Source organism: Orbicella franksi, chromosome 5 (genome assembly GCF_964199315.1).
Source record: "Orbicella franksi chromosome 5, jaOrbFran1.1, whole genome shotgun sequence".
Classification (NCBI taxonomy): domain Eukaryota; kingdom Metazoa; phylum Cnidaria; class Anthozoa; order Scleractinia; family Merulinidae; genus Orbicella; species Orbicella franksi.
The window spans coordinates 3,770,520-3,797,868 of NC_138149.1; the positions used below are offsets into that span (position 1 = coordinate 3,770,520).

The following is a 27,349-nucleotide window of genomic DNA, read 5'->3' on the forward strand; positions in this document are numbered from 1 at the left end:
AGTATTCGGTATTCCTCGTGCTTTCCGAAAAGCTAGCGAAGAGTTCCGAAAAGAACGAACCCGCGGTCAGCGGATTGCTCCTGTAGACCTCGAAAAAATGGCGGAAATATTCATGAGTCAAAACAAGAAGAACGAACGGTCGTATTAGCTGAAATACAACATGTCTGCATTATCAGAACAGCAGATTCTGTCAAGGGCTAGAGCATCATCTCTAGAAAATGTGAAAAATCTAAATTTTTGGTGAGTGGGTGAATGATTAATTTTTGCACCTCAAAATAAAAACTATTAGGAAAGTAGACAAATTTTTGTTGTCATAGTTTCACTTTTTAAATGTCCTCTTTTTCTTTCCAGGGGAAGCGATCTGAATGATGTAAGTGCAGTGATTTTACTTTCGGGTATTGTTATTACTATTCCGCGTTTTTGAGTTTAGCTATTGTCGCAATAGAGCACACGAGAGCACAATTTTCTGTTCGCAGCTGTTCGAGAAATCAAGTTCGATTTACAAATAAGCTTAATCAGTTTAGTTTTTTTTTTCAGTCTCATTGTAAGCTTATGAAAGTTAAGCTTATGTTGTTTTACAGATTTCAGTTTTGCGGCAGATGCCAAATGTTGAAGTCCTTAGTCTCAGGTTGGTCTCAGAATATGTCCATTTGTGTGACTCCTACAAATCTGATATCACCTTTGAATGTCAAATTGCCAAAATGAAATCTCAGTACCCTCGGATGTGATTTGTTAAAACTTAATTTTAACTCTCTCACTCTCTTGTTTGAAATTTTCTTTACATTTCTATTATTATTTCTTTGCTTTGCAGTGTCAACAGCATAACCAGTTTGAAGGACTTTGCACATTGTACCATTCTTGTTTTTGAATTATAATATGAGTGGAGCAGTTTTCAATTGAGTGTCGTAAAACAAAAACCCAACCAATTAATTACCAATGAGACCACTCACCTAATCTCAAAGAGTAGTAAGATTTTTTCGACACTTAATTGAAAACCACTCTATCTAAAGGAAATCACAACAGATAGATCAAATGACAAGATTATTTGACTGTTCTCTTGTTGTCGTTTTTCTCTCTTTCTCTTCGTGTTTTTCTCCTTATCACACTATCAGGTCCCAGACTGAGAGAACTCTATCTTAGAAAGAATAGCATCAGAGATATTAATGAGATAGGCTGTCTGAAGAACCTTCCCAGGTTAAGAGTCCTGTGGCTTTCTGATAACCCTTGTGCCAATGTAGAGAAGTACAGAATGACTGTTCTGAAGAATTTACCAAAACTTACTAAGTTAGACACAGTGGGTAAGTCAACGTTAAGTTATAACACTGTGAATATCAGTTATATAACTGACACTGAGGCAAGGGGTCCTGCAGGGCTCTCAGCTCTCACTTACTTTTGGGTCACTGGTTACCTTGATTTTCACACCTGCAGGGGCGGATCTACAGTAGGGGGAGGGTGCAGGGAGTGTGCAACCCCCTCCCCTGAGATGAAGCCTCCTTCTTCGTATTCACTCCTAAAATTTGGTTACCTCACCAGTCAGTTACACCATACCTTAGTGGTGTACTCCTCCTAAGAAAAATCCTGGATCAACCCCTGTACCTGTAACAAACTTGTGGCTTTGTGGGTTAATTGTTTCAACAACAGGCAAGGTTACTCATAACAATTTGAAGACCCTACGTGTCTATTTAGCTGCAACAGGTGTTATATGTAATGCCTCTTTAATGACAGCCCTGGGGCCTCCCCTGTGAAAGGGGCAGAGATGCCCATTTTCAATTAAACGATTTGTGAGATGAAGATTGTTGGATGAAATTGGTTGACAATGCGTATGTATGTTAGTTTTTTAAAAGTAGTTCTTTGTCTGCTTTCATCAAGAAATATGAAATGCAAATATATTAAATATTAATTAAATTACTTGTATATACAAAATTAATTTTATTTATTAGTTGTTGAAGAAGCAGAGGTCATAGAGGCAACAAAACAAGGAATTGAAATCCCCACTCCAGAAGACATTCCTGTTCATTTGGACTTGACTGCCACAGTTGGTATTCATAAGGTACTTGAGTCACTCAAATGTCTCAACCTTTTGTAATGATTCTTTTAAGGATGTGTTTTCCAAGTCATGCATTAAAAGGGGTACATGTAGGTCATGCAATTTAATATATTTTGCATAATTTTGGTGCTGACCAACTGGGCCTCGTTATTCGAAAGCCGATTAACGCGAATCCAGCATTTAAAGTTAATCAAAGTTCAAATTTCTCTTGAATAAAAGCGTTTTCACTGTCCATATTTTTTGGAGTTTGACACTGGTGAAAGCCAAAGCTAAAGGACAAAAAATTTAAACAGAAACCTTCACTGAAAAGTTACAAAATTGAAATAAAAATTTATGCTAATCTTGGATTAGCTTTATCGTGCTTTGAACAACCTGGCCCTGGCTATTACCACAGTATGGCAGCTTTAAACTGTAGAAGAACTCAAAATAAACACAGAAAAGCCAATTAATATGACTTGCAGATGGTCAAAATTGGAGAAGATTAAAACAGAAGAGCAGTCCTACCTGTTTTCAAGTTTATCTCAATTTGTATGGAAGTACATGTATTATTTCGCTAAATCATAATCCTGTATTAAGGTGGCGGGTTTTTTCCTAGAATACACTAAAAACCGATGGTGCTGTGTGTAAGGATGTTAATCCGCAAAGCTCAGCAGGTAGGAGTGATATCACTATTATTTGACCCAGAGTGCTGGTAGCCTTGTCTTCTTTGAGTTTGATTTGGAACCAACAAATTCAAGACGTAGTCTTCTGTCCAGGAGGGGAAGGTGCAATGAGGTTAACCCTATGTGAAGCACCAACCTGTGAGACAAGGCCAGACCACAACACCAGGAACTCCCTGCCCTACTCTTTGCTATAAGTGTGTGGGTTCTTATGTCCCCTGCTAATCATGCAACAGTGAAGATGCAGGAGACAGAGTAAATAAACTCATTTTGCTTGGCTTAAATAATAATGTAAATTTGAGCTTGCAACATAAAGACAGTAATTTGTTTGTAGGGATAATACTTCCAGCCTCTACAACATACGCAAAAAGAAAAATATTTCATGTTTAGCAAAGGAAGCCTTTTTGGAGCCTAGGGACTCAACTTGTGAGGAGTAGCTAGAAGGGTGGACACTCCCTCTGGATTGGATCTGCTATCCCCTTGCAGGTTGCACTCCACAGTATTATGATTTATTGCCTACAGCTGGCAATTTGCTGTTACCTATAAATACTCCCCTGTGGAGGCATGATGGTCTCATGGTTAGTGCGCTGGACTCCAGATCAAGCAGTCCGGGTTTGAGCCCTGGCCGGGGACATTGTGTTGTGTTCTTGGGCAAGACACTTTACTCTCACAGTGCCTCTCTCCACCCAGGTGTCTAAATGGGTACTGGCAAATGTAATGCTAGGGGTAGCCCTGCAGTGGACTAGCATCCCATCCAGGGGGGATTATAAAAACTCCCAGTCATTTAATGCCTAACAGGGATAAGCTCTGACCATTTGGATCAATTGGCATGACGCATGCTTTGCTATAAATTCTCCTGTGTAGAGAGAGGTACTGCTAAGGTTACAAACATGCCACAATGACTCTGTACAAGACGCAAATCCAGACCTCTCAATTGATGGAATCCACTGGTTGTCCACAAGGCTGTTAGTTTTGAAATTAATTTTCTTCCTCTTTTTGATAGCAGAAGATGAGAACCCTGAACCGACACAAAATGAATTAGTAAATGAAACCAAGTAAGTAAGACTTTTATAAACAGACTATCGCCAGTTTTGTTTAATTGACATTTAACATCATATCTACCATGAGGTGTCTCTTTTTGGAATGACTTTCAAGAAGTCTAGGGACTGGATGACAAAATATTTCTCATATTGATGACAGGGCTCTCATTAAGGGCCGTAACCCATCGTAACACCTGTTACAGCTCTATATTCTTGATTTTCCCTGGATGCTACAGGTGAAATTGCCTGTTGTTGATAGAATTCACCCACAAAGTAATAAGTTTGCTACGGGTCTGGAGAGGCTACAGGTGACTCAATACTTAATGACAGCCCTGGGTGGGGTGGGGCCCTTTCACTGTAACAAGAAGGTGCGTCCTTTCTGCACAACTTCATGGACAGACTGTTTTAGTTTTGTGCTATTTTATTTTATCGTCACAACATATAAATGAATTTACAACCAAATAAGAGCTTAATCTAAATCTTACAAAAAGGGGTATTTTTCTTTGGCCACCCATCCAAGTAATAACCCTGCTGAACAGGGAAGTTTGGTGGTTCAAAACGACTTTGATTAACCTCCTGGCAAGGGGGAAACAGCTTTCAAATTTTGAAATTAGAGGTGAAAGTTTCCAAGTGAAGATACAGTTTCCGAGATGCAGGAAAAGATTACCTTCAAATGTAAGAAAAAGCCCAAAATATTTACCAACTGAAGGTAGAAAAACGCCTAATAGGCAAGATCAAAACAAAAGGAACAAGGATGGGTAACACGGATTTCGAACAGCTTTCTTGAAAAATGCACGCAGTTTTTTCACAACACAACATGTGTAAGTGATGTCGCTTCTTTATGATTACCTCACTGGAAGTTGCTTAGCCTCAGGTCATTCCCACTGCAAGCTGTATAGTTCCCTGGCGCAGTACAGTACACTAAATACTTAAAAGGCTGTCGTTTTTGCGGCTTTTTAGTGTGTGATCCCAGTATGATAGGGTTCCTTTGATAGGGTTCCTTTAAATTGTATTAGCAAAACACCGCAGTAGATATACGCCCAGTTAGATGAACAAGATATGTTCTGCTTCGTCAAGCATTCTATGTTTAATTCCAAACATCCCATGCAACAGAAAGGAAATCTAAACGGCATGTTTACTTAATTCTTAGTTTTTATCTTTTCCTCTGAATAGGGTGCCATTATTCAGATTTCGGCCGTCACGTTCGCTAGATAATCCTGGAGTTTTACTGTAACGTTTAACTTTTTTTTTTTGGTTTTCACAGTAAACTTCGGGCCCAGTTAGGACTGAAGCCATTGTTACTAGAAGATAAACCCGACACTACTAAAGCTATAACAGCAACAAATATCCACAAAAAGGCAGCTGAAACTGTTTCTCCCAGCTCTCGAGTGAGTTGGTTCTATTATGTTTTGCTTGTAAAACATTTTTCAGTATGTATCTTTTGTTACATTTTAACGCGCGGTAACCTCAACAACCTTTGCCGATCTCTGTCTTCATGTTGGCTTCCCCAATGCCTGGCCAATCACGTGCCATTGTTGAACCTTTGATTGGCTGAGAAGGTTGGAATATCAAAAGGGAGATACCAGGCGCTTTCCATTCACCCCAAAATTCCGAAACTTTTGAAAAGGGGGGAAACTTCTTCGGAAAGGTTCTGGAAAATACCAAAATTGTTGCAAAACGAGAACCACTCATTCTAAACTGCCAGCAATTCCGGGATGACAATCAAATGGAGCAGAAATTCTCGTTAAGAAATTATCGAAAATTTGGGTATAGCTCGCAAGATTAGCCTCTTTTCCGGAAATTTCCAGACCAACTCCAAAAGTTCCGAATGGAAAACGCCCAGGAACGCAACTGAATCATATATAGGATGGCTAGCATTCTTAATCACGATGCAGAGGAGCTAGGGGGATGGTGCAGGGGTGCGCGCACCCCCCCTTCCCTTCCTGAGATGAAGCCTTCTTCGCTTTTAAAATCTGTTTACCTCACCAGTCAGTTACGCCATTCCTTATTGGTGCACCTCTCCTAAGAAAAATCCTGGATCCGCCGTGCGATGTTTGTTTAGACTCTTATAAACGCTTGCGCTTAGTCCAGCATCGATAGTAAAAAGAAGGTTAAACTTGAAAATAATTAAATCTTACTAAAACATCTGATACCTCATCTCTCTTTCCACAGAATCAGAATATATTGTCCGCAGTTCTTACTTTGGTTCAAGAACTGGACCGCACAAGCCTTCTAAGTCTTCGCAAAGAAATTGACCAGCAGCTACAAGATTACGATGAAACAGAAAACGAGTCTCTAGAGGAAAATGCGCCCTTAGAGCACAAAGAAGTACTAGCGGACTAGTGAGCTGTCAGGCAGCTTTGCTTACACGACTGACTAAAAAACTTCAAAGCTAACCTCTAGCAAAAGAGCACATTGTTTCCAATTAAGACATCTTTCTCTTAAAGATATTTGTCATGTTTATGCGCGCAGTCTTGTGTACTTCAAAATGTGTGATTATGTTTGTTTTTTAGAAAAATTTAAACAAAATCAAACGATATATAGATGCTTTTATTATTGTACAACCTACAACCTGTTACATATAAATGGAAATTCTCCAAAAATATGATACTACAATAAACTAGCACCCAACTGGTAACATAATCTGGTAGCTGTATCGTAAAATGCCAGTTATAAGTCCAGGGCTTACACACCTTAAAGGGGTTCTGGCTAGGCTTGTACCGGAGGTAACTCATATCCGGAGGGGGAGGGGGAGGGGTCTTGTCTTTTTGGCTCTTTCTATTCAGAATATGTTTGCGACATGCGCATCGGCCAGTCAATATGGGGGGAGTGTGGTGGGTGAGGAGTATAAACGAAGCAGGTTCTTATAACTGGCATGCTTAATCTTATAGCTAATGTTATGTAGTAAAATAACATATCACTCTTGATATGTCCATCAGTAAGCTACAAAACACGAGTTGTGCTTTCTTGCAAAGCTGTAATCTTTATAGTTACATCTGTCTAAAGGAAAACTAAAATGAATACATTTCTTCTACAGTAAAATTCAGCTTGCACTGTAAAGTTGTTAGGCTTAAAATTTCTTTAAAGCTGTTGGTACATTTGAAATGTTTTCTTATTAATAATACTGCAAGTTACATTTCATCGGTAAGTTACAATATATGAGTTGTGCTTTCTCACAAAGGTCTATTCTATGTACTAGATATTATATCTTTGTGCAGGAAAACTCAAATGAACACACTTTCTCCTACACTTAAATTCAGCTTACACTGTAAAGTTATCTGACTTACATCATTACGTTTAAAGCTATTGGTGCATTTAAAATGATTAGTAAATATTGTGACACTAACTTACCCTGCACTGAGCCAATTACTATGTGCAAGTGCAGGCTTAGCATGCATTTAGTAATCAGTAATATAAGCGATAGAATTGTTTGAGCTTTACATCGCAGCTCAAAAAGCTTCATAACAAGTTAAAAACCCTGTTTAAACCTGTCGTAGGAGCTACTACCTTATTTGGTCTCAACGGGAACGTTCGGTTCAATGTGGTATGGATTTTAGGGCTTTTCTTTTGATTTCTGACTGTGACATCGAGTTAGCGACGGTTTGGTTCGGTTTACGGTCGTTGCAATACAGAGTAATTTTACATCTACGGTCGTTTCGATACAAATGGAAGTCGATTCAGTACAAACTGAAGTCAATTCGATACAAACTGAAGTCGTTTGGTCGCAGAAGGAGAAAAACCAAAAGGAGAAAAATCATGTCTAGCTGGAGGTCTCGGAACTTTTCGAACTTTTTGTTCAAATGGGGTTATGTTCACATAGCCTAACGTCTACCACAGGATCAGTACATATACAGCGTTTTTGTTTGTTTGTTTGTTTGTTTGTTTGTTTGTTTGTTTGTTTGTTTGTTTCTTTTGGAAAAGAAATCCTGCGTGGAGTAACAGCCTAAGTCCCTGCTGCCAGGTCATTTTTCATCAACACTTTCATTTTCCATCGCATGATTTTCAACCGCATCCATTTCACGACCATTCCGCCGAGCTGCTTTTCCGTTTTTCGGTTCAGCGGCGCTTATAAACATGATAACAAATGCACCCATTAGTAAGGCAAAAGAAGACAAAAAATGCCAGAGGTCGTGCCAATCGAAAAACCCAAGAATTCCGCATTCTTTGTTAAGATCACGAGAATCTTCAGGTGACGCTGTTTTGTCGGTGGTTGCCAGGCCAAGGAATACGCCAAAAGCTCCTGCCAAAAAGGCAACAGTTAAGAAGATATAACACCCCCGAAAAAATACCCACCTCGTGCACATACCTGGACGCTCGCAATGGCACAGTAGTTTCCAGAGCTTTTGTAAAAGTTTAACTTTGGCACTAACAGCCCAAACACTCTCTGCAATACAAGTAAACAGAAACACTTGAGAAAGGTCCATGAGAAGAAAGATCGGTACAAACAGTACAGGTGGAGCAATGACACAACCAACAATGTAGTAAAACGCATTCCAACACATTTCAACAGTGCAAGTGTTTCCCTCACACTTTCCTAACGGCAAAACCCCTTTAACACGTTTGAGCTTATGGAAAGCCCAGCAAGCCATTGCGAACCACCAGATGATCAGAAAGATGAAAAACATCACTTGCAACCCTATAACTAGTCCAGATCCGGAGTGATAGAGTGTACCGATATAATTGAAGATGAAAAGTGGCACTATGAAGTAGAGGAAAAAATTCAATGCACCCACCGGGAGTTCCTCTACTGGCTGTTCAACTGGGTGTTGCTCTCCTGGCCGAGCCTCGACTGGGTGTTGCCCTCGTGGTTGTTTCTCCAGTGGGCACTCACTCAATTCCATACCATTATACACCAAAAGGACAGTTAAACCGGCAATTACAAACATAAATGCCGAGTCAAACTGAAATGCGTACCTGCTTGGGCACAAATGGTAAAGCAAGGAAAACAATCCCTCAAAAAGGAGGGCCCAGGCAAAGGCATACCCAATGGAATAAGAGTACTTCCTTTTCAGTGCTCGGGCCATTAGTGTCTTCTTTTCTTTGTCTCCCAACGTATGCTCTGGAACAGCCCCCTCTTGAAGATGCGGAGTGATATTGGGACACACGAAAACATGGTTTGGTAGCTGTTGTTTACCTTTACAACCAGATGAGGTTGATTGACGACTGTCGCCATTGTTGCCATTTTCCTGTCCGTCACCAGGCTGAGTGGCTTGCTCCCCAGAGGTCACAGACTTCTTAAGATTTTCACAGAAAAGATACAGCTCTGTTTCCATGTACCACACGGACACAGTTAAAATCAGTGCGTGGACTATGTAAGTTAAGTTACTTATCATTAAGTTCAGTGGGATATCATGATGATCGCTAACTCTATAACAAAGGTCGTTGTAATAACAGTCGTCTCTATCACCCTCTTGGATCATTACATACCAGTTTGCAATGACAAATTGGCAGGCGCCAATCATAAGCAGGAAACCCGCAACCCCTGTACCATAAGAATAGGTTTTAGGACCCCCTGAAAACCAGTACTTGTATGCTACTTTCAACATGGCGAAAATGAATGCCCCAAATTTTGTAATCTTATTCGACTGAGAATTATTACCATTGTCCTGCCCATTGCTAGGCTGATTATCTTGGTCCCTGTTACTCACGTTAACTCTAGCAAGTGGTTCTGGAATATTAACTACAACAAGATATTCTTTAAAAACGTACAATCCAGCCATCGACGCTAATATACCTCCCACCAGTGACACAAAAAACAAAGTACAGATAGGTGTGGCATAACTGTAATCAAATGACTGTGACAGTTTCAAAGTAACATTTTTCGACTCTCCTGGTTTTAAACTACCTGTTGAGTTTTTTAATGCTATTCCAATGAACCAGGTGGAGGTAGAGTCAGTTAAAGGAGGCACAGACACCTTGGACAGGGTAATCCGTCCTTTCGTGGCAAAGGAAAGACGTAGTGACGCCTTCTTGTAATCCACAACTTCTATGTTGTCATCGACATCTTTACGGATCTGAGACACTTTCAAGTAAGCTGGTGTATTTGACCAGGAAGTCACAGTGATGTCAAGTTGTCTATCTGAGAGATCTTTTGGAGGGTTGAACGGAAAAACGATCGCTTTGGTGTTCTTGATATCGACTGTCTGTGGTATATCCAACATAATTTCTGAAGGACTTTCACTTAAGTCGACTGCAAACGACACGCCACCCGTACCCACCACTGACACGAACCTATCTCTCGGTTTGACTGAGCGGGGAGGACAAATGGTCTGAGAGTTCCAAACAGGTTTAGGCTGAGAAACATCCACATGACCAAGTAATGTCGATGACCCTTCAGCTTCATACACAAAAATATTCAAGAAACCTAGAGGAAGAATAAAAAAGAATACAGGGTTGATCATTGTGAAGCACTACTTTTATGTAACTAATCGCAGCACGTGCCAAGAAATGAAAGCGTTTTGGAAAATAATAATGTTGTACGTCTGGACAAGAATCTTATCCATTAGCCCGGGGGGGAGGGCACTTCCTATAAATGGGCTAATGGGGATGTGCCGCTGGATGGGGTCGCATTTTCACGACTGGACTGACTATAATGGGGTCGCCTTTTCAGGGTGACTAGAATGGAGTCACACTTTTCCGGGATTTTGAGAGTAAGAAAATTCTGGCAAGTTGTGATTTATAAACGGAAAGATTCGCCGAAAAAAAGTGTTACCGTATATATTGCTGTTGTTTAATATTTGACAAACGGCTCCCATTACATTTCCGGCCTTGAAATCACAACTTAAACATTAACCAGTTGCACAATAGTCCAGAACAAAGTCCACAATCGTGTTACGGTATTTAATTGCTATTCTGCGTCCATCGAAGTTAAGATAACTTGGATCTTCTTTTGCTGTAATAAGCGTTTGATTTCCTTTGCTTGGGACTTGTTTGCTTTAAACGTGACATTGACAGGAACATTAATTCCATCTCCAACACGCCAGCATCCTTTGGTGTCATCACATGGCTCTCCGGTGACAGTGCTACAAGAGTGTAGTTGTAAAGTAACGTGTTCTTCATTCAGTTTATTAAATGTGTCAATTCATTTTAGAAAGACTTAGTTAAAAGGATTTATACGGTAGACGCAAAAACAGAAAGTGACTAACTTGGGGTGGTGAAAATTACATTTACCCAAAAGTGACTAAGATGGGGTCTATAATTGGCCATAGAATATGACTATAATGGGGTAGAGGTTCTGAGAGGCCAGCGGCACATACCCAACAAAGATTGACCGAAGTAACCCCCCCCCCCCAACCCCCCGGGTCCATTGGTGACCATTGGTTATTCCTAAGGCTGGTTTCTTATGATTGCTCAGCTGCATCGCTTTTATCTACCGTTGCGATGGCTACCGAAAAAGTTAAACGATCTTTGAAATAGAACTGACGTGTACCCGCTCAGAGATCGTTGTCGCTGCGAAGGTTATGATCGCTGCATAGACTACGAGTAGTCCCTCTTTCGCTTAGTCCGTCGTGCGTGACGCGAAAGAAATTCGCGAGAAAAAAATGGCCGCGCGAAATCCTGGAGGCGAGGAGCGCGCGAAAGGAGGGACTACCGCCTAAGCCCAAGAGTTTGCCCTTTCACGGCCGAGTGATTTTTCGGTGTAGGATTTTATCGTTTAATTTTATCGTTTTTATCAGTTTTATCGTTTAATCACTGATATGTATTCAAAAACTAAATGCGCTATAAAAAACGGAAACAAAAGAAGCTCCTTCTTTAATTACAACAGAGGAGTGCGACAAGGTTGTATTCTTTCACCATTGCTATTTAACTTATATCTAGATGAATTTCCACGCATACTAGAATCCTCAACTGGTACAGATCCAATTATTTTACCAAATGGGTCTCCTCTCAATTGTTTATTTTATGCAGATGATCTCATATTAATATCAAGCAGTGCTGCTGGTCTTCAAAACCAACTTAATACCCTCCAAAATTATAGCGAGAAATGGTTATTAAAAATTAATTTAAAAAAGACGCAAACCCTAATTTTCCAAAAACAAAATCGTAAATCAACACGTGACAAATTTTCCTTCTTTCTAAATGGAAATCCAATTGCCAAGGCTTCACAGTACACCTACCTTGGCGTTACTTTTAACACTAATGGAAGCTTCTCAAATTCTAAAAAGGCTTTAGTTGAGAAGGCTAGAAGATCCATTTTCGCATCCAAACGTTATCTTGATTTCAATAAACTTCCTATCAATATGTGTAATAAACTATTTGATACTCTATTTCAACCTATACTTTTATACGGATCCGAAATCTGGGGAGCATACGATAGCATAAACCTCAAAAAATGGGAAAAAGACCCTGTGGAAAGACTTCATACACAGTTTTACAAATATTACCTCGGCCTCAACAGAAGAGCACCAAATATTGCCGCTCGAAACGAAACAGGACGGTTGTCATTAAAATTTAATATTCTTCCAAAAATTATTAAATTTTGGCTACATCTTGTCTCTCTCTCAGAAGATAGCGTTGCCAAACAATGCCTCAATATTTCCAATCAACTGGCAAATGAAGCAAAGTCCTCTTTCATGTTAACAGTCAATGAAATCATCAAAAATTATTTAGATGACCAAAACCACCCTCATAATATAAACACACACAATTACAATGAACAAATCATCAAACATAATTTACAAAAACTAAAATGTCACATCTCAAATGATATGAAAAGACACCAAATGGAGATAATTCGGTCTAACAGAAAGTTGAATTTCTACTCAAGTTTTAAAAGAGATGTAAGCAAATCTGAGTACCTAGAACAAGTAATGAACCTCAAACATAGACAAGCTTTGGCAAAACTCCGATGTGGTAATCATAATCTTAGAATTGAATCTGGGCGACACTGTACTCCTAAATTACCTGAAACTCTTAGAATTTGTCAGTACTGCCGTTCTAACCAAATTGAGAATGAAATGCATTTCTTATTTCATTGTGACCGATACAATAATATTAGACAACAAGTCACAAATGACATGATCAAGAAATATCCAAAATTTGATTCCTTTAATAACACAGAGAAAACAATATTTCTATTTAACAATGCTGATACTTTTATTTGTAAAAAACTAGGTTACTTTACATATGAAGCACTACAAATAAGAGAACTTTGTAACCCTGGAACTTAAAATGAAGAATCTTGTAACTAACTATTTTTCTTTTTCTTTCTGGTTGCTGTTGTATTTTGTTTCGTTTTTGAATTTTTATTTAGCGATTCTGCATTTAGGTAACACCATCTATATGGGAATACCAATAAATTGTTGTTGTTGTTGATTTCTTATCTTGACGTCCTCTTATTATCGCCTGTTATCAATAGCCCCAGGAGATCTGAATAAAATTGCTCTACTCTACTCTTCAAGTAGCCAGGCAAAAACATATGCCGTGAGAAGTATATCTTCGTTCAGTGTCCGTTCAGCGAAACTGCCAAAGAAGTTTTAAAAAGAAGACGGCGAAAGAGGTCTCTTGTAACGATTTTCGCCGCGTCTAAAAGTTATTGCGAAAATTTCAACAGAGTTTCAACCGAGAATTTACATGATACATTATACATTATACATAGGAGATCATCCAACTGCGGTGAAATGTTTGCCGATAGCAGCGGAAAATTTCAGGTAAATGTCCGGTTTCAAGTGAGAGTCCGGTTCAATCTTTCAAATGGACGGCAGAAAAAGGCCAAGCTCAGTGAATTTATAGTCGCTGACTTAGACGATGTTGTTGAGCAGCGAAATCACTAACACGCTCACAGTCGGGTTGGAGGCAGAAAGCTTTCCCAAACAAAACACTGGATAAATTTAAATCTTTCCAAAGCCTGTTGGCAGATTCGCAAGAACATCACGGCTTGCGAAGCTCGATTCCAACGCTTCGATTTGCTCTGGTAGCGCTTCGATTTGCTCCGGTTCCAAAACATTCCTGCAAGACGTCTCAGGTATCTCGAATGTTGACAAGACGTTGTCAACGCTCCTAACATAAGCCAATCATATTTTTGCGTTGTGAGAGCAACGCATAATTCAAACTCTTGGGCTTAGGCGGTAATCTCTCCTTTCGCGCGCTCCTCGCCTCCAGGATTTCGCGCGGCCATTTTTTTCTCGCGGTTTTCTTTCGCGTCACGCACGACGGATTAAGCGAAAGAGGGACTACTCGTAGTCTAATCGCTGCAAGGAGAGTGGTTTCAAAATCCATACGATCGTTGAACTGTTTTTTGCAGCGATCGTACCGATCACATGAAAATTAACGGCCTTAACAGTTCCTCAATCTAATCCAAAACACTCGAAACATTAATGTTTTTAATTATCCGCGAAAAGATATTTGAAGGCCTATATGAATCTATGACAAACAGGAAGCTTTTATTTTGATCCAAAAGTATGCGACATACCTCAGTCGATTAGCTAGCTGTGCAAGAATTAAAAGTGTAAAGTATTGAAATTTTACATACGAAATATGTTAAAAAGACTCAATATAAATCATCTGAACTGTGCTTCAGCAATTCTATAGCGTCCATTTAGACTAAGGCACGTTTTGAAGCCAAAGAGTATGTTTTTCATTCATATTTACATGTATTTATCGACGGTTTGAAATGGGCGATACCGAGGCCAATGCCATCTACTAGAGATATGGTGCATGTGCCTGTCATTTAAGGAATCAAGCTAGCTTAGGCTCTGAACTAATGTAAAGAGAGTTAAACTCCAAATAGAACTTAATGCGTACGAAAGAATTAGCCGTCGTGGTTCTCGTTCAAAAACAAACAGCTAATTCATTGCTAAGAAATACCAAGACTTCGGTGCATGTACGGGGCCTGTGTTCTGCACATTAATTAAACCTTTTGTTTTGTCAGTTCGCGACAAGAATCTCGTTGCCTTTGCCGTTGTAGTTTGCTAAAACTTCCTAAAAATATCATTTGGTGACTGTACTAAACACTGCCGTAGTAGTCCGTTTGTCGAGATGCAATTAGATGAGCTGGACATTCTACGAAATCTTTGCCGAAAGTGTGTTTGTTCTGCAGCCGTAGTTGCTCGCTGATCCGAAGTGACTTATAAATCAGACGGTACGATAGTTTACTTTCACCAGAAACTTATACTAAACTGATAGGTACATGCATAATATGACGACATACCTTGAGAGTTCCCATTTCTTTTAGCTTTTACATGCAAACAGCTCTCAGGTGTGTCCATTTTCAAAACACAGGAGCACTGCCGATTCCTGTCGTAAGCCGGAAGCGTACCAGTAAGTTTTATCACTCCTGGGGACGCTGTTTGGTTTTTCAAAACAGTCATGCCTGAAGAACAGACTGCCTGAAGCTCTCTGCGAGCTACAGAAAAGCATGAGAATGAAATTAAGCACAGAACGAGAGAGAACATCTTGAACAGTGAATCTAGCTTTAGTGGAAAACTAGATGCAAGCCGTTTCTCAGAATACTGTGAACGCCCTAATCGCAAATGTTTGTGTGGCTGCCAAGTAGTTAATTGGAATGCATGACGAGCTTTGAAAGGCTCAAAACCTATTATGCAAATTAGGTGAGGGCACATTGAATGTGCCCTCGGCTAATTTGCATAAGTAACTCTATGCCATGGTTTGACACCTTGTAGCTCCAGGAACATCAGATGAGGTGTTTTTCTAATTAGTCGTGTACTGTAAAAGATGACAGTACTGAGTGATGGTTACAATAAATCGCGGATAAAAATAATTTGGCTGGTATTTTTTCGCGCGAAGACAGAGACTAGCGCTAACATAACACGCAGAACCGAGAGCGCGAACAATATTGCAACTTACGCTTACTAATTTTACAGGCTAAACTGGAAATTAAATCATTACGACGTTGTGACAATGTCCAAAACAATTTATTCAAATTATTTCATTTTATCGAGTATTATTAGTCTTTCTACAGCATGAAACACTAGAAGCTAAAGCTAAGACGAGATGACACGATACATTGTGCATCTATTGTGCGCGCTAGCTATCGCTTTTGATTGCTACAGTAAGCTGGACTATAAAAGGGAACCCGAAAAAATACACTGACACCACTTTCCTTTATCCTGGAATCATAAAACAAAAGCGATTTTGAAATCAAACTGAAACGAAACGAAATGTTAGTGCCTCATTGCTATAAATTTGAAAAAAGTTCGCACCTCTCTAATCGTCAGCACTTAAAGCCGCTTTTAATTCTTTGATTGTCGGTCTTTCTTCAGGCGATGTTACTAAAGCGTTCTTCACAGCAGCAACGTTTCGAAAATGTAAAAGTCTATACACAGATTTGATCAGGAAAGACAGCGCATAGATATCACTTTTAATAGATGGTTTTCCAGTACCATCAACCAGTTCTGGCGCAATGTAACTGTCCTTGTACTGGTCCCTTACATGCATCGGTTTCGCGGGAGGATTCTTTGCTTTAATTAACAAAACACTTTTACCGAAATCGATTATTACTGCGTGAAGCCGCTCATCTTCGCGTTTTTCTAGAACAACATTGTTCGATTTCAGATCGTTGTGGGCATAACCGCAACGGTGTACGTGATCCAAGGCATCGGCGGTCTCACAAAGAATAGTGTTCCATTCTTTCTTTTCACTAATGAGGTTGTTCTTAGCCGCTTTGTAAACTGTTAGGCTATCTTTTCCGTCTCCATGGAATTTCATGACAATGCTCACTGGCTTTTCTTTTAGACATACACCAAATAAAAGTGGAATACCTGGGTGATCTCCTAACCGCAGTAAAACATTGGCCTCATGTTTTGCCTCCCTTTGTAGGAATGACAAGCGTTCGCCGCCTCGACAACTTCTTTCTTTATACTGTTTTATAACAACGTCAATTCCCCGATACTTGCCCGGGTAGCAAGTACCAAAAGTTCCACTCCCGATGGACTTTGCCGCCGCGGTACGCGTCAAGTTGGCTGCATTGATCTCCCGCAATTTTGTGTTGTCGCTCTCTTTAGGTTTCGCGGACGCATGAACTTTCCGTCTCAAAGCCTCACGTGTGACCGTATCTTCTTCTACATTCTTTTTACTGCGATGAAGCGATGCGCGTACCATTTTCTTCCCTCTGGGCAAGATTTTTTCCGCTTCCTCTAGTTTTCTTTTCTTCTCATCGCTGTGGCGTGCATTTGCTGGTTGACTGGGATGTGATTCTTCTCCATTCTTTTCACTCCGCTCTAGCGATGCGCGATCCATTTTCTTTCCTCCCGACAACATATTTTCCGCCTCCTCTGGTTGTCTTTTCTTCTCATTGCTGTGGCGTGCATTTGCTGGTGGATTGGGAGGTGCTATCGTCATTTCCTCCACCTTTAATTCTTCTGCCGGTTCTTCTGCTGGACCATTCTTTCTTTTCCTTCTCCTCTTGTTTTGCTCTTTCCGAAGCTTCTTGAAGTGTGCAAGTTGCTCCTTGGTAAATTCTTTCTGTCTTAATTTGCGTTTTCTTCCCGATTCCATCACGAGTCGGGGTGAGGGAAAGTGACGGTGAACTGACTAGTAAACTACGTGGCACATTAAAAACATAACAAGGGTCCATTGTTTCTCAGCCGAGCAAAGAAAAATTCTTTTATTTTATTGGTTAGAATAACAATAGAAACACAGCAAGCGTTCGCCATTCAACACCATCGACCATCGGTTCACTTTTAACATGGCTGATACATGCGTGTACCTTCGCTGTGACGAGTGTTCTAAAAAGTTAAGAACTTTCCATGCACTTTTAAAGCACTTTGAGCAACACCACGTTAACAAACAACACCCGAAACGGGCAGTGTTTTTACAGAATGATGAAGAAGTTCCGCTGACAGTTCCCCAAGCCATAAGATCTCCCGCGTTACAAGCTGAATACAAAGCATGGTTGGCTGGTATCACCGAACGCATAAATGGAGTTCATCACCAACGGCATAAAAGTAAGTTCACTCTAGCAACAGACAAGCCGAGTACGATATCTATGCTTTCTCAGTATAACCGAGGTAAATAACAAACACGCGCGCAAGTGCTTTAATAAAATGGGAAGTAGTGGAGCGGAGGCAACACGCGAGCGCCAGCGCGGGAGACAATTTAAACGCACGCTCGGGCGAGGACAAAAGACGAATGGTCTTGAGAAGTGAATGATTATAACAACAACTCGCGTGTTTGTTCTGATGGAAAAGTGCAGGCCATTTAATTTTTTTTCTTCAATCAATTATGAAAAAAAATGTTACCGTCAAGAAATTGCAAAGTCAAATTTATCTGGGACCGGGCAGAAATTCCAGTCTCCCACGCAATTGTTTTTTAAGGGAGTCGTATTAATGGTGCATCATTCATCATACGTCTCAGTAAAGCCTGCCACCTCCCGTTCGGTCCATTACATTTAAATGCTTCCTTCCATTAAGAAAAGAGACGACTCGCAATTTAAGAATCCCATTGGATTTTTGTTTTTGCAAAAAATGAATTATAAAATAGGTCATGTCCTTTCACAGGAAATTGGCAGACATTGGAGTTCAATATGGTTCCGTCAAAGTTTTTCCAGCAACTGCTCAGAAATCTGGACGACCCACAGCCTAATGCTATCAGAAACCAGCATCACTGGCGAGCACCTATTTTGAGCTCGTCAGCGAGAAAGGTGACATACCGCCTTTTCGACTTGAATGTACTTAAAGTTGCCCTGGAAAAACAAAACACTGTCACTCTTCAAGAACAAGTGCAATGGAATGGAGACACACAAGTCACTGACTACCCAAGTGAAATGGATCCCAGAGAGGCACTTGCTGCTGCAAAAAAACAGAGCCCGTGGAAAAACATTCAAAGGCAGAATTACCTGTAGAAGCAATTTAGTGGTCGGGCACGGGGAAGGCAGAGCTACTCGCGAGTTAGATCTGATTTGGTGGCCCAATCTCTACAATACTGTTGTGTTGGGAAAAATGTGTATTCGTTTATACGTTAGCCGAGTGGAACTATAAAAAGGAGAAAAAATTACAAACAACACATTTATGTGCATCAACTCTGTTTGCAAGGCAGAGTTTACTCGATAGAAATGAATATGGAAAACCAAAACCTAATCCATGCAAAAAAAGTAGCCAATATTAAAAACCGAATTGCAGTCAGAAAAATACTTTGCATCATTATTGTTTTTGGGAAAATTGATAGCAGTCAATGATTGGAATCTGTGCTTGTCTCAACATAGTTTCAGTCTCAAGTCAAGTGCAATCTTTGTAATAAACTTCTAATATTCAACATTAATTCAATTTTCAACTCCAGTTGCTCTACACACTTCATACATATTACAAGGAAAACAGTGGGGCCTCTTAAGTGATCGTCAGCATCTTTAAAAAGTTTATGGCCAGCACAAAATGACTACTGGTATATAACATAATTTGTTTCTTTCATATATTACTGTAAGACTCTGGCATAGTAAACAGCTTTGACTTTCATTTATTTGCTGTTTTTCGAAAACATAAACACAAATTGCTTTAATAAGTTTAGGTTTATCGTTTAAAGGACTTGAATCAATTTTGATGAAAATCAATAGCAATTGACCAGCCAATCACAGTACAAACTATATTGTCGGCAATATTGATAGCAGTAAAGTCACAACTATTTTTTATCTATTCCTATTGCAGTGCCAATATTATCGGTGTTCTTCGAGTTGCATTGATTGATATTGACTCACCGAGTAAACACTGGTCTGGATTATAAAAACCAAGTGTTGTTTATTGTGAAATTGTTGATATTGATACATTTCAACTCAAGAGATGCAGTATAACCTAATTTACTGCAATGAACGAAATCAAGTTCAAAGATACTTTCCCACAAATTTCATATAATTTAATGTTAAAGCACATTTCTGGTGGCATAATTGTTATGCTCAGAGTCACTTTTATTCTGTAAGGCCAAATTATTTTGAAATAGTGAAATATTCTTAAAAAAAAAAAAAAAGAACACAAATAAAAAGGCTTGAGAAAAGAGTTCAAAAATTGCCTACTATATGTTCACATGCGACAAGCGGCTGCAGTTGAATACATGCCACCATGTGTTCCAGTGGTTTCACTGGAAGGCGGCTATCGGTGGTGCACAGTCGTTTATTTGAACTTAAACAACTGCCTACATGTACCAGTACATTAAGATTAAATTTCTTTCACTGTCCCTGAAAAGATCCTCACGGGGAATGGTCAATTAAGTTTTATGTTGTTCCCTTACTATACTCAATTAATTAACTTGCATTATGTTTACCCATGCTGCTCATCCTTGCCATACTCAAATTGTAAAGGAAACACCTCAACAGTTGCTGCAGACCTTACGATTGGCGAGGACATGAATGCACTAGTTTCTACAAAGCGACTTACCCAAATCCAACTTGACATTCGGCTGTAATGCTTGCAAAGATTTCACATGTTGTCTATGAGAGCATGGGATTTCTAAATTAATTCAATGACAAATTAACTGAAATTCGCAGGTATCATCAATCCAAGGAGCACAGGCTTGGTTAATGTGATAACAAAATTAATGGTAACCCTCAGGTACATGTGTCTGCTACCAAAGGGAACACAGGCTTGGTTAATGTGATGGCAAGTTATCTGCTACAGTCAGTAATCTTGTACCAAAAAAGAGACTGCTCTTTGTCTGGTCTCTCTCCTTTGACCTTCCTGGTTACGGTGTTTCTTCTGGGAAATTACTCATTATCAGCATAGGTCACAGAGACAATCAATTCTCTCCACCACATCAAGGTGACAGTTTCGCCAGAGAGGAAACATTTCTCAGTACCCTTGAGAGTACACGCTGGGTTAAAGCAAGGGAAAATTAAGTGTAACCCTCGGGTATCTGCTACCCCTGAGAGTACAGGCTCAGTTAATGCGACGGGAAATTAAGAGTAACCCTCGGGTATCTGCTACTCATGAGAGTACAGGCTTTGTTAACACGACAGGAAATTAAGTGTAACCCTCGGGTATCTGCTACCCCTGAGAGTACAGGCTCGGTTGATGCGACGGGGAATTAAGCGTAATCCTCGGGTATCTGCTACCCCTGAGAGTACAGGCTCAGTTAATGCAACGGGGAATTAAGTGTAACCCTCGGGTATCTTCTACCCCTGAGAGTACAGGCTTGGTTAACGCGACAGGGAATTAAGTGTAACCCTCGGGTATCTGCTACCCCTGAGAGTACAGGCTTGGTTAATGCGACAGCAAATTAACTGTAAGACTCAAGGAATCTGAGAGCACAAGATGTTATAGGCAGAATGGAGTTCCAACCAGCAACTCTGGAGCCTTTCTATGTATGATGTCCGCCCCATCTGAGGATCTGCAGCATGAGGTCTTTTCTGTGCTTATCCATGTTGCAATATCTCCAGTTGATATTATTGACAGTTGCAGGGCCATTTCTGATGAAGTCTCTGGCAGCCATGATAACCCCTATTCCACAGCTACCCACTCCAATCATCTTATTATCAATGGGCACTTGGGATGGCATTCCAAACCGCTTGAAATTTTGAGTAGAGTGCCAAAATTCTGCTTGGAGAGATGGGTGATGAGGGTATAATTCAAGAAGGAGACCAAGTGCTTCTTTGACACATGGAAGGGCAGTTGATGGCACCTGAGAAGTCAGCCCATCATCAAAATATAAAAGCTGACTAGCAAGGTTGACATAGACAAGTCCCCAGTGGTTCACCATAAAGACTGGTACAAGTATTTGCTGCACATTGTCAAACGTAACTATGCGCGAAGCTCTTGCTTTTAACTGTGCCAGCTTGAAAGCTTTGTCATTAACCTGCATCCACTGAAAAAAATCTGTTGGAAAGTGTAATGTGTCCTCTCTCCCCTGTGTGGTGCTTTCCTCAATGTATTTGCCAATACACACGTCAATGACAAAGCTGTCAATGTACCTTTCTTCAGCGAGATCACAAAAAGAAATGACATCAATTGATTTGGGATCAAATCTCAGAACTGAGCTTGTTGTTGGTCGATTCCACAGGACTGATTGAAGAACTGTGAGTTCTCTCGATGTACAATTGAGTCCAGAAAGCCACTTAGCTTCTGCAGCTATCTTACGTTTCGTTTCAGGAATTTCACAAAATTTTTGAAGAGTCCTCAAGCCTTCTTCTGTGAACTGGCCAAATCCTTTAATCACAACGCCAGAAGGATGGTTTCCTTTTCTTCTCTCTTCACTCAGAAGTTTCTCTGCTGCTCTGACAACTGCTTCACATGGACGTCGCACCAGAGAGAAGGGATCTATAAAGGAGAGATGGCTGCATGCTATCTGAGCATGCAAAGAGGTAGGTAAGCTAGAGATAGAGGATACTGGAGGTATTAACATGTCCAAAGCAGCTAGTTCAGCCCTTGTTGAAGCTGTGGATAGAGCAGAAGCCAGCTGAGTACAAGACTGTGTTGCCCTGCCTTTGTTACAGCTGTTTGTTTGCCCAGCTTCATCTTTCTCTTCAGAAGAATTTGATTTGGCAGGACTTGGTGCAGGGGCAGTTTGTGCATCAGTGAAGTCCAGCTGTTTCGGACCACAATTCTGCTTAGGAGCATTTGATTCTGTTACTTTATCAGAAAAGTCTGTCAGTTGCTTCAAGTATTCGGTCTCCCAGCTATCATGGTTGTACTCTAAAAGGCCGGACACAATATTCTCGTCAACGCTTGTGCCCTTGTTTTTATCATACACATATACCAAAAAATCACCACCAAAAATTTGATTGAACAAGTTGTCAATGGCGAGTATCCAATCTCGGTGCTCTTTTGACCACTTTCTTGAGTCAATGGCTTTCCATCCACATCCACGAAAACTGAACTTTTTCCGTCCTAAAATTTAACATGAATGAAAAATTTAACATGAATAAAATGTTTCTGAAATACAGTCGAACCTCCGTCAACAAACACCTCCCCTAGGCGGACACCTCTCGTAAGCAGACACTTAGTTATGTTCTCAGCTACAAACAAACACTATATTTTTAACTTCCCGTAAGCATACACCTCTCTTAACCAGACACTTTTTCTGGTCCCGAGGGTATCCGCTTACGGGAGGTACAACTGTAGTTTTCAAAGCGCTGAAGGGTCTTCATGGTGACCACGTCAACAAGTGGAGGCAGAAGTCAAGACAATAAAAATTAATATTTCTGTCTAATATTTACACTTATTAATTGGTACACATTGCGTTCTCTTAATACCTTTTGAAATATATAATAATCGATGACTAATTGTCAACCCATCCAGCTCCCTGCTAAACAAGTGTGGGGAAAGGGGGGGGGGGGGGGGCGTTGCATGACTACACGCTGAATGGCAACAAACAATATTAAAATATTAAGGGATGTGTTTTAAAATGTTAACGAATTACTGGAATAAGTTTGCCATCACCAAGATCTCAAGTATTATACTCACCAAACACAATGGAATTCTTGGCTTCACGAAAAGAATACCGCAATGACAACAGCATTGTTGAAAACCAGTGAGTTAGAATTTGATCCACTATAAAGTAACAAATATGCAGTATTTAGTACAGCCCACCAGAACATTGTATTGTTTAGTAAAGGGCCATCTAGGGTCATCTGGGGCTAAGTATGTAGGGGGACAACAAGTCCATCTGGCCTGTATCCCTGTACCTATTATATCGATTGTTAACAGTAACTTTGATATTATAATAAGACTGAGCTTACATGACTGCCCTGGTGCTGATGCATCATGGTTTGTTGCTTTTGAGTATAGATTACGATGAAGCTTATGCGATGCTTCGAAGCCTTGCCCAGAGTACTTGTAAAGAGAACGGAACTGGCGCAGTAACATGGCACTGTGGTCTATCACCAGGTGTCCATAATCGCCTGTTCCAAGATGGACACCAAATAGTTTCTTCAAAAGAAAGCCCCACTCTTTACACTGAAATTTCAAACAAATACATAATGGCATAATGAGAAACCATACATGTAAGCTGCAGACATGAATTTTTATGAATGCAATTTCCAATGTGTGAAATTCTGTAAGAAGAACTACATGTAGTAATGAAGTTGAACAGGAACAGAGCTTCAGCAGAGTGAAAATGAGCAAAAAAGTCAGGAACCTGGTTACCTTCACATCATGCATATCAATAAGCTGCTCTTCACCTTCCTCAAATACCCTATCACGTATTGTAAGAGCAATATCTCTCCAGTCACAGCAGACCTTATGAGCAATAGAAACATACATAACGTTTTAGGTTTTGAAATGTTTCTTCATGATGTTTATACACAAAAAAATTAATAGTGGAGATGAATGGTGATGAATACTTGCTGAGCTGCGAAGCAGCACTGACAATGAGGTAAATATAAATTCTATATCAATATACACCAAATCAGTGGATAACCAACACCAAAAGAGTTCCTTTTTTCTAAGAAATAAGAAAAAACTTGCATGTGCAAGCCAGAATTTGCCAGGAGGTGAATAGCAAACACTATCCTGAGTTTGAGTAGCCTGTCTGAATCAGAGTGCAGGAAAAGCACTATCTACTGGTTTGGTATATACTAAAGCTGATTATCTTATCTGTTAGTGTGTAACTGGCCCACTCTCAGCCACGTGTCAACTGACACATTGTATATCAGTACAATGTAACTGCTAGTGCTCCTGGTTAAGACTATCATCGTCAAATTAAATACACCAATCATGCTGAACTGACAGTCTCATTTCAGTTCATCAGTGTCATTAAGTTACAGTTTAGTTGACCGTTCACCTTTTTAGCAACCATTCCATAATTTTTAAGAAAACAACTGAAATCTTTTGTACCTTTTTGAAAAACATAACTTGGAGTTCAGCTGCATAGCTTGCAAAGGGGTCTTGTTTTATGAACACTTGTGGACGAACTAAGCTTGTCTTCCTTCGTTTCCGCTTTGGCTCACTAGGAACATCTGCAAGGTTATCTAGGGTGCTCAATTCAAGAAACTTGTCCTCGACCTCCTTTAGCTTCATTTCCCATTCATTCTTGCGGCTGATCAGGAATTTTTCAAAATCTGAAAATGCAATTGAGAGCTGTGTATAACATCATCTGGAACAACCAAGGACCCAACAAGATACATTTTTTGGCTGGGCAAGACTCAAGGCAAGCTTTCTATTTCTAGTTTCTTAAATTCTATTTTTGCTAAATGCAGTACCTTTGATCCAGTTTGTACCTATATAAGCCAAGTCTGTTACACGTCAGAAAACAACACCTTTGTTGATATATTATACAATTATCTAATTGGCTGACTTAAATAAAATGCCTGGTCAAATAAAAGGCTAAATCCTAAAAAGGTAATTTTTCTGCATTAAATTGTGAAACTGCACTATTGAATCAGACCCCTTGCTCAACTTTTAAGGATATTATTTAACAACTTTAATAGGGAGAATATTAACTTTATCCATACCGCTGCCTTTCTCAATCTTGACTGTTTCCTGTCTAACCCCATAATCCCTTGAGAACTCCCCACATTCCAGGATTTCAGTGACATACTGCAAAATAATAACTCTTGTTTAATACATTTGTAGACAAAACAAGCCAGAAGTCTCCATGAATTGAATCTTATTGTCCAGCCCATCAAATTACCTTCACCTCACTACATCAAACCTGCTACTTTTCATGTTTTCAAAGATAAAGTTATTGTTAAACTTGTTCCTCCATTGCTTTAAAAAACATCCATGTGAACTCATGAAAAAAGGGCACTTAATAGTACTTTAAACCCCCTGTCAAGTAAATTTCTGAGGCACAATATGATTTGTGTAAAATGCTAATTCAGTGTGTTCCAAAATAAACATAAATCAAACTAGGAACCAAAAGCCTTTGATGGTGATGACAAAAACTATACATAAAGTGGGATTTATCATGATAACTTCAGTTTATAGGTAAAATTGGACTGAAATTAAATTAGCAGAAGGAAGAAATTTTTATTGAGATGACATGGCTAAATAAAAAACAACAATACTTATCCACTAACCATTTTTCTGTCTTCAAAAAATGTCACATAGTCCAAGATTACTTGTTTTCCTGTGCCCGAGCATTGCTTGTAGTAGTTTTGGACTTTTTCTATGGGGAGGGATCTCTCTACAATGCTGTCAAAATTCTTCAGAACTTCCCTCTCAAAGGACCCTGTGTAGGATATCACAGTCTTCAGTCAATGAATCATTGAGAACAAAACAGGAACAGTAACAGGAAAAATATTGGACAGTGACCAGACAAAAAATAAAACCCCCTTTACTTTTGTTATGTTATAAAAATACTTGACATGGATCTAAAGTGCATACAGGCACAACATTTCAATTGTTAGCATGTGATAGCTAGCAGTTATGGTCATTTTGTTATCACACAACAATAAACAAACCAGAAAAAGATGCCACTTTTATGTTGTTTCTCTCCACTGCTGTTTGCTGGCCAGGTTTCTGTTTTATAGTTATACGAGGAAATCCTTTACAACTTTCAGGCCCATGGTCAGACAAGGCTTGGTTCAGGTCATCAAGAGAGCCAACACGATGTGCAAATAAGCCCAAGGAACCCAGTAGCTGCTCACAATTTCGCATCTCACAATGAAGAGAACACAGATTAATGCTGCTGAGGTCTTCTTCAAGAAGAAATGTGAGGTCATCGCGTAGACCTGTGGATCTTCATACACATGAAAACGCAAAACAAAATAATAAATTATGAACATCCTAACCTGATTGGATGGTAACATTCCATTAAACAAACTTTGTATTAACAAAATGTTGTCACTAATCATGACCAACTGATACAACATGACTAACTTTTACAGGATGGATGTCATATCATATCTCAGGAAGTTTATGAACATTCGTGCCAATATTGATAGATAGTGCCATGACATTGTCAATATGAAGAAGCTAGTCATAAAAGGGGATAAGTGACGATTTTGGTTGCTTTTCTTTTTTCTTGCTCCAAATTAGCTGAATTTTTGCATGTGGTCTTCAATGTAATAGAAAAACGTGTTCCTGTATTTTTGCCGCTGGTTTTTGCTTCGCTTTATAAAGACGCCGCTAGGAAAACCGAGTGGTTTTTTGCATACGCAATATCCTGAAAACGAAGCAAGGTTTAGCGCAAAAACTACGGGACATTGCTAAACATACCTAAACAAAACTCTATGCGAAATTTGGAGCGTTTTCGACAAAGTTCACTTTTGATTAAAATACCTAACGCCCTTTTCCCGCCGAGGCTGCAAATAAACGAAGCCGGGCCTTTGTTATGATAAACAGAGCCGATCCTTTGTTATAATAACCAAGCCAAGCCTTTGTTATAAGTCGAAGTCTCGCCTCGGTTTATCATAACAAAGGATCGGCCCGCCGCGACCGCAGGGACTTTGATCTCACTTAGAAAGCAGCAAAATGTCAATTTCACGCAACGTATAAGCTCAAAAATGTTGATTTTAGGTCAAAAAAGGTTTAAATGTTGATTTCACGTTAACGCGTGACGGCAAGGATGTTGGTTTCACTTAGAAACCAGCAAAATGTCAATTTAACGCAGCGCATAAGCTCAATGATGTTTATTTCAGGTCTAAGTAGGTTGAAATGTTGATTTCACGTTAACGCATGACGGCAAGGAGGTTGATTTCTCTTAGAAACCAGCAAAATGTCAATTCCACGCAACGTATAAGCTCAAAAATGTTGATTTCAGGTCAAAAAAGGTTGAAATGTTGA

At 39.7% G+C, this 27,349-nt stretch overlaps 3 protein-coding genes across 5 annotated transcripts; 1 reads left to right on the forward strand and 2 right to left on the reverse strand.

Moving 5' to 3' along the window:
- Positions 1-79: 79 nt before the first annotated feature.
- On the forward strand, positions 80-6,986 carry LOC145486227 (cilia- and flagella-associated protein 410-like). 2 transcript variants are annotated; one of them, XM_081464846.1, is made up of 10 exons: positions 80-240; positions 352-370; positions 582-628; positions 812-849; positions 1,113-1,298; positions 1,941-2,050; positions 2,643-2,700; positions 3,713-3,761; positions 5,011-5,134; positions 5,919-6,986. In XM_081464846.1, exons 1-10 carry the CDS (start codon positions 161-163, stop codon positions 6,087-6,089), a joined length of 882 nt encoding a protein of 293 aa, XP_081320972.1. In that variant the 5' UTR covers positions 80-160; the 3' UTR covers positions 6,090-6,986. The 2 variants fall into 2 exon arrangements, with proteins under 2 accessions (XP_081320972.1, XP_081320971.1); XM_081464845.1 differs by having other exon boundaries at positions 81-240; positions 3,710-3,761.
- A 722-nt stretch (positions 6,987-7,708) lies between these two features.
- On the reverse strand, positions 7,709-15,220 carry LOC145486218 (uncharacterized). Its single transcript, XM_081464834.1, has 2 exons — positions 14,896-15,220; positions 7,709-10,110 (listed from the first exon to the last, which is right to left on the reverse strand). Exons 1-2 carry the CDS (start codon positions 15,137-15,139, stop codon positions 7,709-7,711), a joined length of 2,646 nt encoding a protein of 881 aa, XP_081320960.1. The 5' UTR covers positions 15,140-15,220.
- A 3,670-nt stretch (positions 15,221-18,890) lies between these two features.
- Positions 18,891-26,446, reverse strand: LOC145487452 (uncharacterized). 2 transcript variants are annotated; one of them, XM_081466227.1, is made up of 9 exons: positions 26,026-26,446; positions 25,642-25,793; positions 25,075-25,159; positions 24,458-24,681; positions 23,768-23,860; positions 23,362-23,578; positions 23,087-23,173; positions 21,570-22,510; positions 21,352-21,499 (listed from the first exon to the last, which is right to left on the reverse strand). In XM_081466227.1, exons 1-9 carry the CDS (start codon positions 26,219-26,221, stop codon positions 21,446-21,448), a joined length of 2,049 nt encoding a protein of 682 aa, XP_081322353.1. In that variant the 5' UTR covers positions 26,222-26,446; the 3' UTR covers positions 21,352-21,445. The 2 variants fall into 2 exon arrangements, with proteins under 2 accessions (XP_081322352.1, XP_081322353.1); XM_081466226.1 differs by having other exon boundaries at positions 18,891-22,510; positions 26,026-26,445.
- Between the last annotated feature and the right edge of the window lie 903 nt (positions 26,447-27,349).

Excerpts from the sequence above, each read along its gene's own strand:
- LOC145486227 (XM_081464845.1), top strand. The coding sequence starts at position 161 with ATGTCTGCATTATCAGAACAGCAGATTCTGTCAAGGGCTAGAGCATCA. Across the intron at positions 2,051-2,642 it reads CCACAGTTGGTATTCATAAG|AATACACTAAAAACCGATGG; the intron begins GTACTTGAGTCA and ends GTTTTTTCCTAG. Across the intron at positions 5,135-5,918 it reads CTGTTTCTCCCAGCTCTCGA|AATCAGAATATATTGTCCGC; the intron begins GTGAGTTGGTTC and ends CTCTTTCCACAG.
- LOC145487452 (XM_081466226.1), bottom strand. The coding sequence starts at position 26,221 with ATGCGAAATTGTGAGCAGCTACTGGGTTCCTTGGGCTTATTTGCACAT. Across the intron at positions 24,682-25,074 it reads CAAGATTGAGAAAGGCAGCG|ATTTTGAAAAATTCCTGATC; the intron begins GTATGGATAAAG and ends TTGCATTTTCAG. Across the intron at positions 23,579-23,767 it reads TTGATATGCATGATGTGAAG|TGTAAAGAGTGGGGCTTTCT; the intron begins GTAACCAGGTTC and ends TTGAAATTTCAG.
- LOC145486218 (XM_081464834.1), bottom strand. The coding sequence starts at position 15,139 with ATGTTCTCTCTCGTTCTGTGCTTAATTTCATTCTCATGCTTTTCTGTA. Across the intron at positions 10,111-14,895 it reads AAGAAATGGGAACTCTCAAG|GTTTCTTGAATATTTTTGTG; the intron begins GTATGTCGTCAT and ends TTCTTCCTCTAG.